Source organism: Lagenorhynchus albirostris, chromosome 10 (assembly GCF_949774975.1).
Source record: "Lagenorhynchus albirostris chromosome 10, mLagAlb1.1, whole genome shotgun sequence".
Classification (NCBI taxonomy): domain Eukaryota; kingdom Metazoa; phylum Chordata; class Mammalia; order Artiodactyla; family Delphinidae; genus Lagenorhynchus; species Lagenorhynchus albirostris.
In genome coordinates, this window is record NC_083104.1 from 62,670,539 (window position 1) to 62,685,057 (window position 14,519).

The following is a 14,519-nucleotide window of genomic DNA, read 5'->3' on the forward strand; positions in this document are numbered from 1 at the left end:
ATGTTATCCTAATTTATACTAATATAAAAATGTGGCACCATATTTTTATAAAATTTCCAGGAGAGGGGAATGCATTTTTTAATGAAAAATATTCATTTTCCTGAGTTCCTCTTATTAATAACTTTAAAAAAAGAGCGAGTAAAGACAGGAATAATTTTATGCGGGAAGAAAGGATGGATACCTGTCAAATGTTCAGTCAAGTAGCTCGAAATAGGCCCTTTATTTTAGCTCTTTCCTGTAAATCCCTTACTGATGATAATAAACTTCTCTGATGATGCCTACAAATTATATCAATCTTTTCATCCTCTCCCATTAATAACCCCAGTTCTGTTCTCTAGGTTCTCTAATTCCTTCTCTCTCAAACCTGTTCTCTGTCTTCTCCACCATTTATTTCTAACCTGATATTTGTTGATGTCTTCGCTTCAGGCACCTCTCTAAAATCACCGCTGACTATGTTCTCCAATCCCCAGCCCTCTTCTGATTCCTTGAGCCCCCTTACCACATACCTCCTCCAAAATCATTTTCAAAACTCTCTTCTCCTAGAAAAACTATCCTGAGCTCTGAATATATTCACAGTAATCTCTGTAACAGAGGATGCTTACAATATTCTGCTCTCATCAAGTGGATGGTCTTAATCCTAAATCCATATTGGATCCTGCATAATAGAGGCTATCAGTTATTTTAACAACCAGTCTCTGTAGTATAGCTGCCTTGTCACTTTAGTCAATCTCAAATTAACTGCTTCTCAGCACTATTCACAGTAGCCAACACATGGAAGCAACCTAAATGTCCATAGACAGAGGAATGGATAAAGAAGATGTGGTATTATATACAAAGGAATACTACTCAGCCATAAAAAAGAATGAAATAATGGCATTTGTGCAACATGGATATAACTAGAGATTATCATACTCAGTGAAGTAAGTCAGAAAGAGAAAGACAAATACCATATGATTTCACTTATATGTGGAATCTAAAATATGACACAAATGAACTTATCTATGAAACAGAAACAGACTCACAGAGATACAGAACAGACTTGCAGTTGCTAAGGGAGGGTGTTGGGGGAGGGATGGACTGGGAGGTTGGGATTAGCAGATGCAAACTATTATATATAGAGAGAATGGATAAACAATAAGGTCCCACTGTATAGCACAGGGAAATATATTCAGTATCCTATGGTAAACCATATGGAAAAGAATATAAAAAAAAAAGAATGTATATATATGTGTAACAATCACTTTGCTGAAAAGTAGAAATTAACACAACATTGTAAATAAATTATAGTTCAATAATAAATAAATAAAATTAACTGCTTCTGTGTATATTCAGTTTTTCCTAATGTGTCCATGAGATTCCAAAACATCTGAATAAAAACGAAAATGTCTGATCTGCTGCCTGATGGTCTGAATAGTTCCCAAGATTTAAACCATGTTGGTCCATATAGTTGTGATCTTTCTCCCGAATCTGTACAGTTTCTGCAAGGCAGAAACTCCTGATTCTCCTTTGTCCTTGCATGCAATCATTACATTATAGCTCCTTGGCCTCCTAAACAAACCTGCTGATCTGTCCTCTTCTCACTGATGGACACTTGCAATGTGACTGAGCAGATTCTCAGCCTTTCTTACCTGAACAATTTAAGTCATCTTTTTGGTATTCCTATTTCTAGTTGCACCCAATTGCACCTATCTTCAGACTGACCTGTTAAAAACCTAATCAGGGCTTCCCTGGTGGCGCAGTGGTTGAGAGTCCGCCTGCCGATGCAGGGGACACGGGTTCGTGCCCCGGTCCGGGAGGATCCCACATGCCACGGAGCGGCTGGGCCCGTGAGCCATGGCCACTGAGCCTGCCTGTCCGGAGCCTGTGCTCCGCAACGGGAGAGGCCACAGGAGTGAGAGGCCCACATACAGAAAAAAAAAAAAATCTAATCAAAACACACCGATGTTCAAGATGTCACCAATACTTTCCCACATCTACCAAGAACTCAAGATTGTTCCTTCACAACAGAGCCCCTCTCCTCCTAGCCAGTCTCATCTCCCTCATCCCCTGCTATTTTGCATTTTAGGTTTTAGAAATACTTCTTTAACCTCAACCTTCTTGCCAATATTGTCAACACTCTAGCCATCTTGTTCTTTTGCTAATCCACTTGGCAAATCATTATTCTTAAATCAATTATGCTCCTAGACCTAGTGTACTTAAAGCTGTTATTTTAAAAATATAACAGAACCCAGGGCCACTGCACTTGATTTAAGAACTTGTCCTGTACAAGGGCGCCAGCTGAGAGTGGGGCTGAACTTTCCTACACTAAGCAGAGGGGGTACCTTTTTCTAATTCACACAGGGGCTGGGTAAGGCACTGTAAATTGGTGTCATCATAAATTTAAGGTCTATAGTCTCAGCTGGGCTGTGTACCACTCAGCTTTTTTGTGGGTCGTTTGGGATTTTTTTTTTCTTTTCTTATATTTTGACCTCAGCTTCCTCTCCTGTTCTAAACAACAGCCTTCCACAAAGTTAGCACTCACTAACCCTTTTCCCAGAACCTCCCTCACTGTGTGCAACAGATAACTGAGATTCCTTTTCTCCAAGGAAAATTATGATTACTGGGAAAATTAAATTTTTTCTAGACCTATTCTTATCCCCTTTCCTTCATTCTAAAGAAAAATAATGTCTTTTCCCTTTTTAAGAGTAAATTTCCCTCTGTACTCTGAATCCCAGCAGCTCTTGCCTTCTCAGGGATCCCATTTCATTAACTATCCCCTGTATGCTATGTATTCATCCTTTTTCTTTTTTACTGGTTCTCTCATCCTAACATAAAGCAGAATACTTCCCATCATTAAAAAGATAATAATAACTATCATGTAGTAGACTGTAAAACTGTCCACATTTTTCTACTCTTTTCATAAGAAAGGCAAAGTCCTTTTCCTCATTCACCCTTTAACCTCACCTAGCCATATGACTTGTTTTGACCAGTGGGATGTTAGCAAATGTGATACAAGACACAGTGGCTTGAAAAGCACTTGTGCATTGGGGCTTACTGGCTTGCTGAGTGCAGAGCATCACCACAATGTAAATGAGCCCAGGCTAGTCCACTGGAAGATGCCAGACCACATCTCAGCTAACCAACCACCAGACAGCTAACCAGCCAGCAGCTGACCCAGCAGCCAATTGCAGACCCGTAAGTGAACCGCAGCAAAGATCAGCCAAGCCTGACCCAGAGCTGCAGAACCACGCAGCTGAACACAGCCAAATTGTTGACCTGCGGATTTTTGAGCTAAATAGATGGTTGCTGTTTGAAAACACAATTTTGGTACTGTTTGTTAAGCAACAAAATCTAACTGATAAAAACACATGCACACACATGCACCAAGATCGGTGGTGCCTGTAAATACCCTAGTTACAGGTCTATGTAGATTTCTTCTCAGTCACACCTTTCCCTACCACCACTGTGTTGATTTACTTACTTATTCTGGCCAACACACCCTAAAATGACTTCTCAAACAGCCGCCCCCACACAGACTGCCTTAATCCCCTCCTCTTAAATGTAGATGGAGACTGTGACTTGATTCTAGCTAATAGAACCTGGCAAAGGTGAAGGGAGTTTGCAAATGTATTTAAGGTTCCTAATCAGATGACTTTAACTTAATCAAATAAGAGATCCTCCTGAGTAGGCATGCCCTAATGCAATAGGGAAGAACAAATCTGACTCCATATTGGATGTGTTTCTTTTACTTTAACCTGTGTATCTATTGCTTTAGCTACAAGTTAAGAATGTTGCCTATAGCCTGAAATATGCAGGATAGCGCATTCTCAAGGCTCTAACCTTTAAAGGTGTAACACTTTTCCATTCATATAGAGATAAAAAGTTGCAGAACAGAGTAACATCTGTCTTGAAGGTTTATAGGAACATTGTGACCAGACCTACAGACCTATGTGGACAGCTGCAAAAACAAAGGATTCCAACACCAAGAAGTTTGCAACAACTAACTAAACCACCTCCCCTTTTTAGATAAAAGAAGACTGAATTCCAACTCAGGGAAGCTGGTTCCTTGGGGCACTAGTCTGCCATCTTCTTGGTCTGCTAGCTTTCCAAATAAAGTCACTATTCCTGGCCCCAACAACTCATCTCTCAATTTATTAGCCTGACATGCGGTGAACAGTACAAGCTCAGACTTGGCAACACTAATAAAATGAGCCCTTTAAAAGAGGGTCAGAAAGCTGGAGATCAAGGTAGCAGCTTTAAGAAGCAAGCTGCCATGAATTCTACAGCCTCGAGGAAATGAATTCTGCCAATAACATGGGGGAACTTAGAGGCAGACCCTTCCCCTAGGAGAGTTTCCAGGTGAGATGAACTTGACATCTTGATTTCAAACTTGTGAGACCCAGCTCAGCTGTGCCCAGGCCTCTGATCTAAAAAACCCTGGAGAAAATAAATAGGTGTTTTTTTTAAGCCACTAAATATATTGTAATCTGTTATGCAGCAATAGAAAAGTAATATACTTCCCCTGACTTCTTAACAGATTTTACCCCCAGCTCTTCTGCAGAAACTGTTATCACCAATATCTACAATGGTTTATTTTTTCCTAAGCCCCTCAGGCACTTGAATCCCTTATCTCTTCTGATTTCTCTACAGAATCTGACTTGCAATCTCTTCCTCCTTTTCAAAACTCTTTTATCTGTGGCCTCTATATCATCTCTCTCTCCTAGTGTATTTCCTAGTATATTTGATGAGCCCTTATCATACTCCTCTTTTCCACCCTCTTCTTGTGTGTCAGTACTTCCCTGGCTGTTCTCACTGTCTGGAATGCCTGGGCCCTGTTCGTCAGCCAAGAACACTTTTACTCATCTTTCACATTTCAGCTCAGACAATGTGAACCCTTCCTGGTGATCCAGGATGATCTAGGTGTCCTCCCTCTAGACGTCCCACTGTTCCTTGAACCTGTCACCTTTCATTGGCATCATTTTCAGGTGCAATTGTTTTCCAAGCTCCTTGAAGGCAGGTACTAAGTTCTTTTAAAGTTTACTCTCCTAGTGTCTAATGTCTGGCATGTTACCTTCATGCAGGAATGAGGAAATAAAGTGTCAAGTGGGTGTAGGAACAGAAAGCCAGAGAGGAGGGTGTGGTGTCACATCCTGACACCTCCCTCCACAGTGGCATCATCACCTCCCTCCACAGTTGGCCCCTCTTATTCTGCTCCAGACTCTGGGCATGAGGGTGGAGAGGCTCTTAGATCCACAGGTCTGTCTTTTCCTCATCAGCAAGACAAATATTTGAGTTCTGATACCAAAAGTCAGGAGTCCCTCCTTTTAAAAGTCTTCCTCACCCTTCTGCTGAAATTGTCAAAGCAACTTGATTTTCCATAAATGTACTTCCTCTGTCCCTCAGGCTATTGGTACAATTGATCTCAACCAGAAGAAGCAACCAACGACCAGCGAGGCATCACAGGGATTCTGCCAGCATCAGAGCAGAGCCAGGGTCCCCCACTGAGTCAGAGGAACTCTCCTTGGTGTGTCCAGTGTCACTCACCATGGACAGTGACAACGTAGGTTAAGTGGGTGGAATAGGATGGAATCGTATACTCACCCTAAACAAGAAAGGAAATGGGGAGTTGGCAATGGGAAGAGCGCTAGAGAAAGGTTTTTAAAGCAATAAAATCAGTTGGTCAGGGGTATGTATATCAATTAAAAGAATGAGGGCCTCTGCATTTTTAATCATCTCAACTGCCTCAAGGCAATTATACCATCAAGTGGGCCCAGCCAGAATCTGGGATACTACTTGGATGACCTCCCACCTGCTATGCAAGGCAGACTCCTGTTTTGTTTTCTTTGCTGCTGGGCCCCATGTAGCTCTGCTCTGCCTGCAGTTAGGAAGTCATCCTGCTGATGGGCATGTACAAATGACTTCCTTGCATTTTAATAGAAACATGCCATTTTTCAGGAACCCGTGGCTCCAAGCTAGTCTTCTCAGCAGTTAGAGTAGCAGAAGACTAGCAGTTAGCAGAACTAACATGGAAGTTTAACCTCCCAGCTTTTTTCAAAGTCTTAAACCTCTAAATCCCTAGGCCCAAAGCTATGGACAATGTGTTTTAACAGACAACATACAAAACAACAGCCAAGCTATGAGGCTGGAGTCCTAGGCTGTCTTCCCTCCTCTAACATAATTTTTCTCTGCTGTAAATTAAGAGAGTTATGTAATGATGTCTGTTCCCTATTTATATGGCAGTGTCATGGGAAAAGGAGGATCATTCATTCATTCATTCATCAGATACTTTCTTAGTACCTACAGTGTCTCAGGCATTGGAGTTAGGTGATGCAGACAGAAGGCGAGAAGATTTTTTGTCATCACAGGGCTCACAAATCTACTGGTGTAAGAGAGACATATAAAAGCTACTCTGATACAATGTGCTGGTATGAATAGGGTATTTCACTATAGAACAAAGGCCCACGACTATAAAAAAGGTTTCTATGTCTGATGCCCTGTCCAAATAATTTGTTGCAATCTCTTTTCCATGGATCCCTAAAATCTAGGTTCTTAATTAATATGTGTGCCAATGTCCAAATTTCCCAGAATTTTTTGTAAGAGCCTCCTCTATTTGGCCACCACTAGTTCTACTGATCTTATTTTTTGTGTCCTTTCTTCCGTTCTGACATCCAAGCTATGTTTGAACGAATATATAAAATGTTTCCCTCCTCCCATGTTCCTTACCCTGTGCCCCCAAACATGCTGCCATTTCCAACTTTTTAAATACACTGAATCATTCCTGAGAACACTTATGGGCCAGGAACTGTTCTAGGCCATATATTTAATCTCATTTAATCTTCCCAAGGAAGGTTGATAGCATCACCCCATTCTACAAATGAGGACACTAAAGTTTACGACCTCAAGTAACTGCCCAGAGGAGTGTGAACATAAGTTGCCAGTCTCATTTTTGCTTTTTCATACCATCTCTCTACTGTGTGATCTCCCTTTCACTACTTATCCATTCCTCAACTTGATTTCTGCCCCATCACCCCACTCACATTGTTCCCATCAAGGTCACCAAATGACCTCCTAAGTCCTATATTTAATGGACTTTGAAGGCCCTACTTTATTTGGCTTTGTTTTGTATTTTATTTTGACTTGTATTAAATTTATAATATTTTCTATTGTGTTATATATTATATTATTTTCATAAATCATATTATAGAATAATATTTTAGTAGAAGGTGCCAGGCTGCTCTTCTGGAGCAGAGCTGGTCACATGCTGGACAACCCCATCCCCTCTCCCAGAGGAGGAGCCCAGAGGAGGTGTGTGTCCAAGCAGGTAATGGGACCAGACTCTGGGCTCTAACCTGGGAGAGCAGAAGGGCTCCCATATCCCAAATTGAGACAGCGGCCAGGTCAGACCCCGCATCCCTAGCCCCATCCCTACACATCTGGTTCTAATAATAATCATGCAGGAGAGGGTCCCCTCCCTTCCTTGCAGAGGACACACCTCCCTGCAGGGACCCCTAGTGCTTCACCTCCAACTCTATCAGCAAAAGGCCTTTTGATCCTTCCCTTCCCTTTGATCTTGGCCTCTTGATCTCCTAGCTTCTAATCTTCTCTAAATCAAGCAGCAGCATATATTAACCTGGCTGTCCCACTTGGCAGAATTACTTGCTGCAGGACAGTAAGAAAATCTGTCATCAAGGCAGCTAGAAAATATGAAAGTACAATATTGGAGAGGAAAGCTGCATTCTCCAGGAGGTCTCCCGGCGTAAAACAGGGAGAACCATATGATTCCTATGTGATAATTCCATGTTCATTCTCAAAACATGTCATGCCACCCGAACGTTCTTTCACGGTTGGTATTTTGTATCCCAGAATGGATATGATTGATAACAGATTCATTTGAGTTTTAGAAAGAAAACATTACTGAGCTACGTTTAAATTATTGATTAATTAATTAATGTTTATATAGTTTATGTATTTGGCCTCATTTATAAACTACCTTTTATTCGAAAGTCTCTTTAGCTTTCCCTGCATGAAAACCCTCTCTCCAACTTCTTTGGTCCCCTCTCAGCCTCCGTCTTTGGCTTCTCATCTTTCACTGACCCTTTATACTTGACTGCGTCCTACGTTGTATCTTGTATCTTCCTGTTTTGCATTATTTCCACGAGTAAACAGCTCCATTCTCATAGCTTCAGCTCATATGGGAAATACTTCCAGTCTCCCATCTCCCTCTTATGTCCAGATTCATATTTCCAGCTTCTTTCTTGATAGCATTGCATTCTGCCACCAGGCATCTCAAACTCAACATTAGATATGTCATCTCTTCTTATCCCTTCCCAAGACCTGTTATTCTTTCCTCAGTTAATGCCAACATTCATTCAATTTCCTTGGTTATAAATTTCATTCATCACTGATTTTTTTTTCCGTATGTGGTCAATGAACAAATCCAGTTCATTCTACCCCCACAAAGTCCCTCTTTTTATTCCCACAGACACTGTCTTAGCTCCAGGCTTTATTGTAGGTCTTTCAGACAAATCATTCTGTTTTTATACGTGTATATTCACCTCTCTTTTAAGTCTAATACTATCCCTAGGAAAGTCAATTCTTAGCCATCTACACCAACATTCAAGACATTAACATTCAAAAACATTACTCTTTTCTTTCTGAATTTTATTTGAAAGGCTTTTGATTCAACTGCTTATATTATACAGTCTTTTTAATTTTGACTTACACTTTAAAATTTTAAATTCTTTAATGATTTTTAACATAATGTACTTTTGCTTAAACATGCCACCTCAGCAAAAGTATTTGGAACACAAAATACACTCAACCCAATATTTATACTGACTTTGTTCAAGATAATATAGTAACCACTATAGAGAAAAAAGTGTTTAATAAAAATGGGCTTAACGTGGACCTTACCTCTAAAAACTTTACAGTCTGTTAGGTGAGATAAGGCATGAACCTAAACAGTTATAATACATGCTGGAATAGGATAATTGTTATAGAAGATGTACAGAAAAAGCTACCAGAATTATATTGAGAGAGAGTTTGCTTTCACTGAAGGAACCAAAGCAGGCTTCATGAAGGAGTCAATATCTGAGCAAGGACTTCAAAGGTGTGAATTTTTAAATATTTATGCTTTTCATACACCTTACTGAACCTCATGTATATGCAAGACACTCTACTAAGTGCTAGAGGTACAGAAATGTACAAGGGACAGACCTTGACTTCAAATAGTTCTCAGTCTAGTGAGGAAGAAAGATAAAATCCACCATTATAATCAGGTGAAAAGGAGTTATATTGGAGATTTTCTAAAACGACTACAAACTACAAGGAAAATGACAAAGATATAGGAGAGAAACTAACTCGTCTTCAAAGGGAATGTCTCTAGGAAAAGGTACTGCTTGGGCTGAGCTTAGAGCATCAAATAGCTGTGGCCACATGTAGATGGGTTGAGAAGAGAGAAGAATCACACACAGAGGAATCAAGGACCAGGGATGCAAAGGTATGACGTGTATACTTCGATGACAGTTCAGGAGAGCTGAAGAATAGAAGTACCAATGTGGATAGAAAACGACATCTAGGCTAGGTTATAGAAAGGATAAAGGTCAGACTAGGAGCTAAGTAAATTTTTTTTAGGAATAGCTTCATAAATTATTCCTGACTAAATGATAGTGATAATATATAGACAATTCTGTACATGGATTCATTTTTACCAGGTGGACCAGAAATAATTAACTACATTTCTGATTGAAAAGCTGATGTTGTTGGCATCAGGTAATCCAATTATGGGATAATCTTTGGGCTTTTTACACTAAGCTTCGACTACTGACTGTACTAACTTCTCAGAGTGACTTCTTTAATGCTCTGGCCATTTCTGTTTAGCTTACATTTAACAGTCATCTCATTTTCACTTTTCTTTTTTTTTAATGTTTATTTCATGATGACCTACTATTCATCACTCAGATGGATTACTATAGGAAATGGAATCCGGAACAATGGTTATTCCCAAACATTTCAGGACCCAGTTTTCCTCCATCTGCAGTAATCATAATGCTCATCCACCACTAATGAATTAGGCTGAGCTTTGCCTTTTCATTTGGAGCTTTGATACCATGAGCTATAACCTACTTCTAACTAACTGATTTTGGCAAAAAGATCCCAAATGTGTGTTTTGTCTCTGGTTTGCCCTCTGTATATTTGGTCACATGAAAACAAAATAAATGACCAACTCAGCAGAAGAAATCTATCAGTTGGGGAAAAGAGTAAATTGAAAATCCAAACATTGCTTCATTAAGAATACTTTTCTTTATTTATATTTGGTATCACCATGTCTTCAAAGGCCATGTTAAACTACACTCCACACACTATGGAAACTTCCACATTGCCAACTTGCTTATTTCATCATCTTTCCTAAGGCAAGAAAGAAATGTTTAAGCCTACCACCACTTACTGAGAATATGTTTAATTATATGATTAGAATATTCCCAATAACTAGCTAAGAATAAATTTCAAGAAGAAATAAATGTTTTAATCCAATAGACCTGGGTGGTGCTACCCCAGTGAGAGTCTTCTATCACCAAAAGACAGCATGAGGATACTGGATGCTTGAGAGTGACATAAATACATCATCAGGAAGTCCAGTGAAGGCTGCATAAATAAAGATAAGGTGGCACCAAAGATAAGATGCCTAAGCTACAGTTTTGCATAGGTCCTAGTAGTACCAAAAGGCCAACTCAACAATAAAAATGTTCTCCCAACTACTTTGGTATGCTTGCAAGTGCCTGGTCTAGCAGTTTCTAAATAGAACATCTTGGTACTGACTCATCCTCATTGTCACAGGGAGCTCTGCACCCATTATTTACTCCCAAAGCCAAGCCAGTCTCTGCATTCCTAACATTCTACGCCTTGTCAAAGTTATCTGATAGCTTCATGACAACAAATAGCCAGTCATCCTATTTTTTTCCCTTCAAAATCCCACCCTCTTCACCCCCTTTCTTTCCTGCCGTCACAGCTATGAGTCTTCTCCTACAGTATCAAACCCTTGCCACCTTAAAGGAACCATTCAATCTTGCTGCTAAGCTTTGGGGTGGGATCTTCTCCCCAATTCTCTGAGGCCAGCCCTGCTTCTGGTGGTTTCCAGGAATACAGTCAATATTTCCCTGAAGTCACACAGGAGGAAATGATTTTCCTTACACACTCTTAATTCCTAGTGTATCCTTTTACTACTCTTTTACTAGTTTAAAAGTAAAGTGTCTGCATCCAGTTGATGTCTTTTTGCTGGATCTTTCTCATCTCTGAAATGTGCTGCTTCATGCACCCAGCCCACCAAGAACTCTCTCCTAAGAAATTCCCTGTACTGACCTTCTCCAAGAATTTTCAGAAGGAAGGGTTAATATTCCCCCAAATCCACTCCAGCTAAGTGTTTTACATATTCTCTTCAGTCAGTTCACAGAATAATTGTATATAATCCTTTTCATCTTATGAAATTTATTTCTTTTGAATTTATTATCTATATTTACACTGTGATGGTTTATGATCTTGCGATTTTCGTTTTTTAATATCTCTTTCCTTGAGAGTTTTGTACACCTTGCTGCCTTGAATAAATAGAAAGGTCTTTGCAGACAAAGGGTATGAAACATTTTTTTTTTTTAATGACAAGGAGAAAAACCTACCGGCCCATGTTTTTGCTGAGGAGCCATCCCATGAGGCATTTCAGGATGTGACAGAACCTGGAGGTCTGCCCCCCGAGTTTTGGGGCGTACCACATCAGAGACCAGACTGGAGGAGATTGCTAGAGACGTGGGCCGAGCAGCTGTGGTGCCCATCCCTCCTGGGGGGCCTTGTTCACCTTGTCTGCTTGGAGCTTCATCTTCCCCCTCAGAGTCCACAATAAAGACATATTCAGCTTTGAAGAGGTCACTTTGCTGCATTCCTTGAGGTTCGTTTGCTTTAAATCCCCTTCCTTGGGAAGCCTTGTCCTTGACCTCTAAAGGATAAGTCAATGTTCCTCGGTCTCTCTCCCGTTGGCTCCCAACATTCAAGGTCAAGTACTCATTGGAATCAGACTGCAATAAATGTAGAGACATAAAAGCGTTGATGTTGCTTTGGTAAATGTTTTTTTGCATGTACTCTTTCTTAAAACCTTAATCTGCTTATAACCCCCAAGGACAAAAGTTTTTACGAATATATCTAAAAATCAGGTTGGCATAGGAGAGATTTGGGTTGAAGCTAATGGTTTACTTTTACTAACCCACTTGTTTGTCCTGGTCCAAGCCCAAACAATTTAGGGCTCAGGATCAAAGTCAGCAAAACCTGTTTTCAAATAAATCCTGGTATGACTTTTTAAAAAGAGAGGAAGAGAGCAATGTTTTCCATAAAGACATTCACAAAACAAATGGGGATGTGTCATGGGTTTAGTTAATGGTCAAGCAAAACTTATGGCTGTGTAGATACCATTGCCATCTGTATCCTTATCTTTGGAGGCTTCAGAGATATGCAACCAAGATTGATTCATACATCTATAGTCCCACACTAATAGCACCTAATCACAAAGGATCCCATGAATATATTATGTGTATTTGAGTACTGTTAGGGAGAAATTTCCCAGAAGTGCTTTATGTGGCATTCAGAATTTCTCTGAAATAATTTGGTCCCAACAGTCTTTGAAATAAGATGACATTGTAAGTCCCAGGTTATATATTACTTCTTGCTAGATAAGATGTTTTCATATAGACAACGAGAATCAGATAATTTTATCTCCTACAAGTTGGCTCCAAGTCACATTTTATTTATAATAAGATAGTATTAAAATACATTTTAAAGAGAAAATTTTTTTTCTCTTTAAGTTCCCCCAGTCACATTTTATTTATAATAAGATAGTATTAAAATACATTTTAAAGAGAAAAATTTTTTACCCAAAATGTCACTACTTAACACAAGTCATTTTTAGGTTTTTGTCTGTTTTAATTTCTTTTTCAGTCTTGGTGTCTCTTTAGATATGTACAATCAGGGTATAAATACAACTTTATAATCTATTGTATCACTTAATATTGTAAGATTAACATGTTCCATGAAATTACATAACCATTATAATTATAACTTTGTCAAGGTGATGTATTATCATATGCTTAGCTTTTCTCTAATTGTTAGATATTAGGCTCCTTTTATTTTTCTCTAATTATTTTCCTATATAACCCTTTTTTTTCCTCTGTACTATTTCTCTGGGATGCATTTCCAAGAGTTTAAACATTAAAGGGTTATACACAGTTGTATGACTGTGGATAAGGGTTTTCCACCAAAATTGTACAAATTCACAAAACTAGCAGCAAAGTGTGAGCCTGCCAACATATCCACAATTGCCCCAAATTCAGATATTACACTTTTTTAATGTTGCTAATCTGTTACACGTAAAATAACACCTTGCTGTTTTATCTAGTATTCTTTAAAGATAAATTTAAACTTTGTAAACATTTTGTTTTTATTATTTTAAGATACATTTGGGAGGGGAGGTGTCAGGAGGCCGAATATATCACGTGAACAGCAAACAAAAGGATATCAAATCAAAAGGGTTGAGAATAATGTATTGGAGAGAACCTGAAATTTGATAACACTGAAGTTCCTATTACATAGTTATATTTTTAGCCAATCTTAGATTTCCCAGTTATCTCACTTTAAGCAGAGAAAATAAACAACCATACAAATTTGCAAGTCATTATGATGGATAATTTAATGTTAACTGCTTGATATAAAAAATAGTAAAAAATAATCCTACCCTATTTACAGTTTCTGGAGTCTTATCACTTGGTTCCTCAGGAATTTTAACAATGAATTTAGAGGTGTCACCCAACTGGGACTGGGTTGGTAGTCTTCTGACAGTGGGGACAAATGTGAAGATCAGAGGTTTGGCTTCAGAATCACCAGAAGAGACCTATGAGACACGTAATAAATTAGACTTTCAGTCTTATCAAAGGTTTATTTTGACTTTACTCTCTACATATTATATTTATCTCATTTATTTTGATAAATTGCCTATTGTCCTATGATCATGTGTATGGTTGGCAAAGAGAACATCTATTAAAATATTCATAGTTTATCTGACCCTTTTTTTGTGAAAATATTTATCGGAGAAAGAAATACAACCCAAGGAAGATCCTACTGTAGGACATGGCAACAGAAGAGCAGCTTGGCAAGTTGAGCTGCTGGAATGTTGCAAGTTAACATGGATAAAAGTTAATTTCAAAACAGACCAGATGCTGTGTTTGTGATGACCCCACAGAGGTCAAGGATTTTTATCCATTTAACTCTGGGTTAGCAGGTTCAGTGTGACTCATAATCACCAAGCATGTGTGAAACTTCTGACATATATCATGAATGAGAATGCTAAAATGTGAATTGAAAATTGAAAGTTTACTTTTCTTGCTGCCAGGATACCAATGCCTCTTCTCGAGGATATACCTTCTCTTTCATTCATTCTTTATTCATTCAAAAACCATTTTGTTAAGCATTTGCTGTGTGACAGGTACTCAGGAGCTAGAGATATAACA

The 14,519-nt window shown here is 39.0% G+C and overlaps 1 protein-coding gene across 13 annotated transcripts in view; it reads right to left on the reverse strand.

Moving 5' to 3' along the window:
- Nucleotides 1–14,519, reverse strand: part of MLIP (muscular LMNA interacting protein) — a 301,391-nt gene that overhangs the window by 153,879 nt on the left and 132,993 nt on the right. For all 13 annotated transcript variants that reach the window (XR_009542909.1, XM_060162533.1, XM_060162528.1 and 10 more), the window contains exons 2-3: nt 13,748–13,903; nt 11,649–12,041 (exon numbers count right to left, since the gene is read on the reverse strand). Coding sequence is in view for 12 of the 13 variants with exons in the window: in XM_060162533.1 (XP_060018516.1) it covers nt 11,649–12,041; nt 13,748–13,903 (549 nt within the window). In the remaining variant the exon portion in view is untranslated. The remainder of the gene's footprint in view (nt 1–11,648; nt 12,042–13,747; nt 13,904–14,519) is intronic.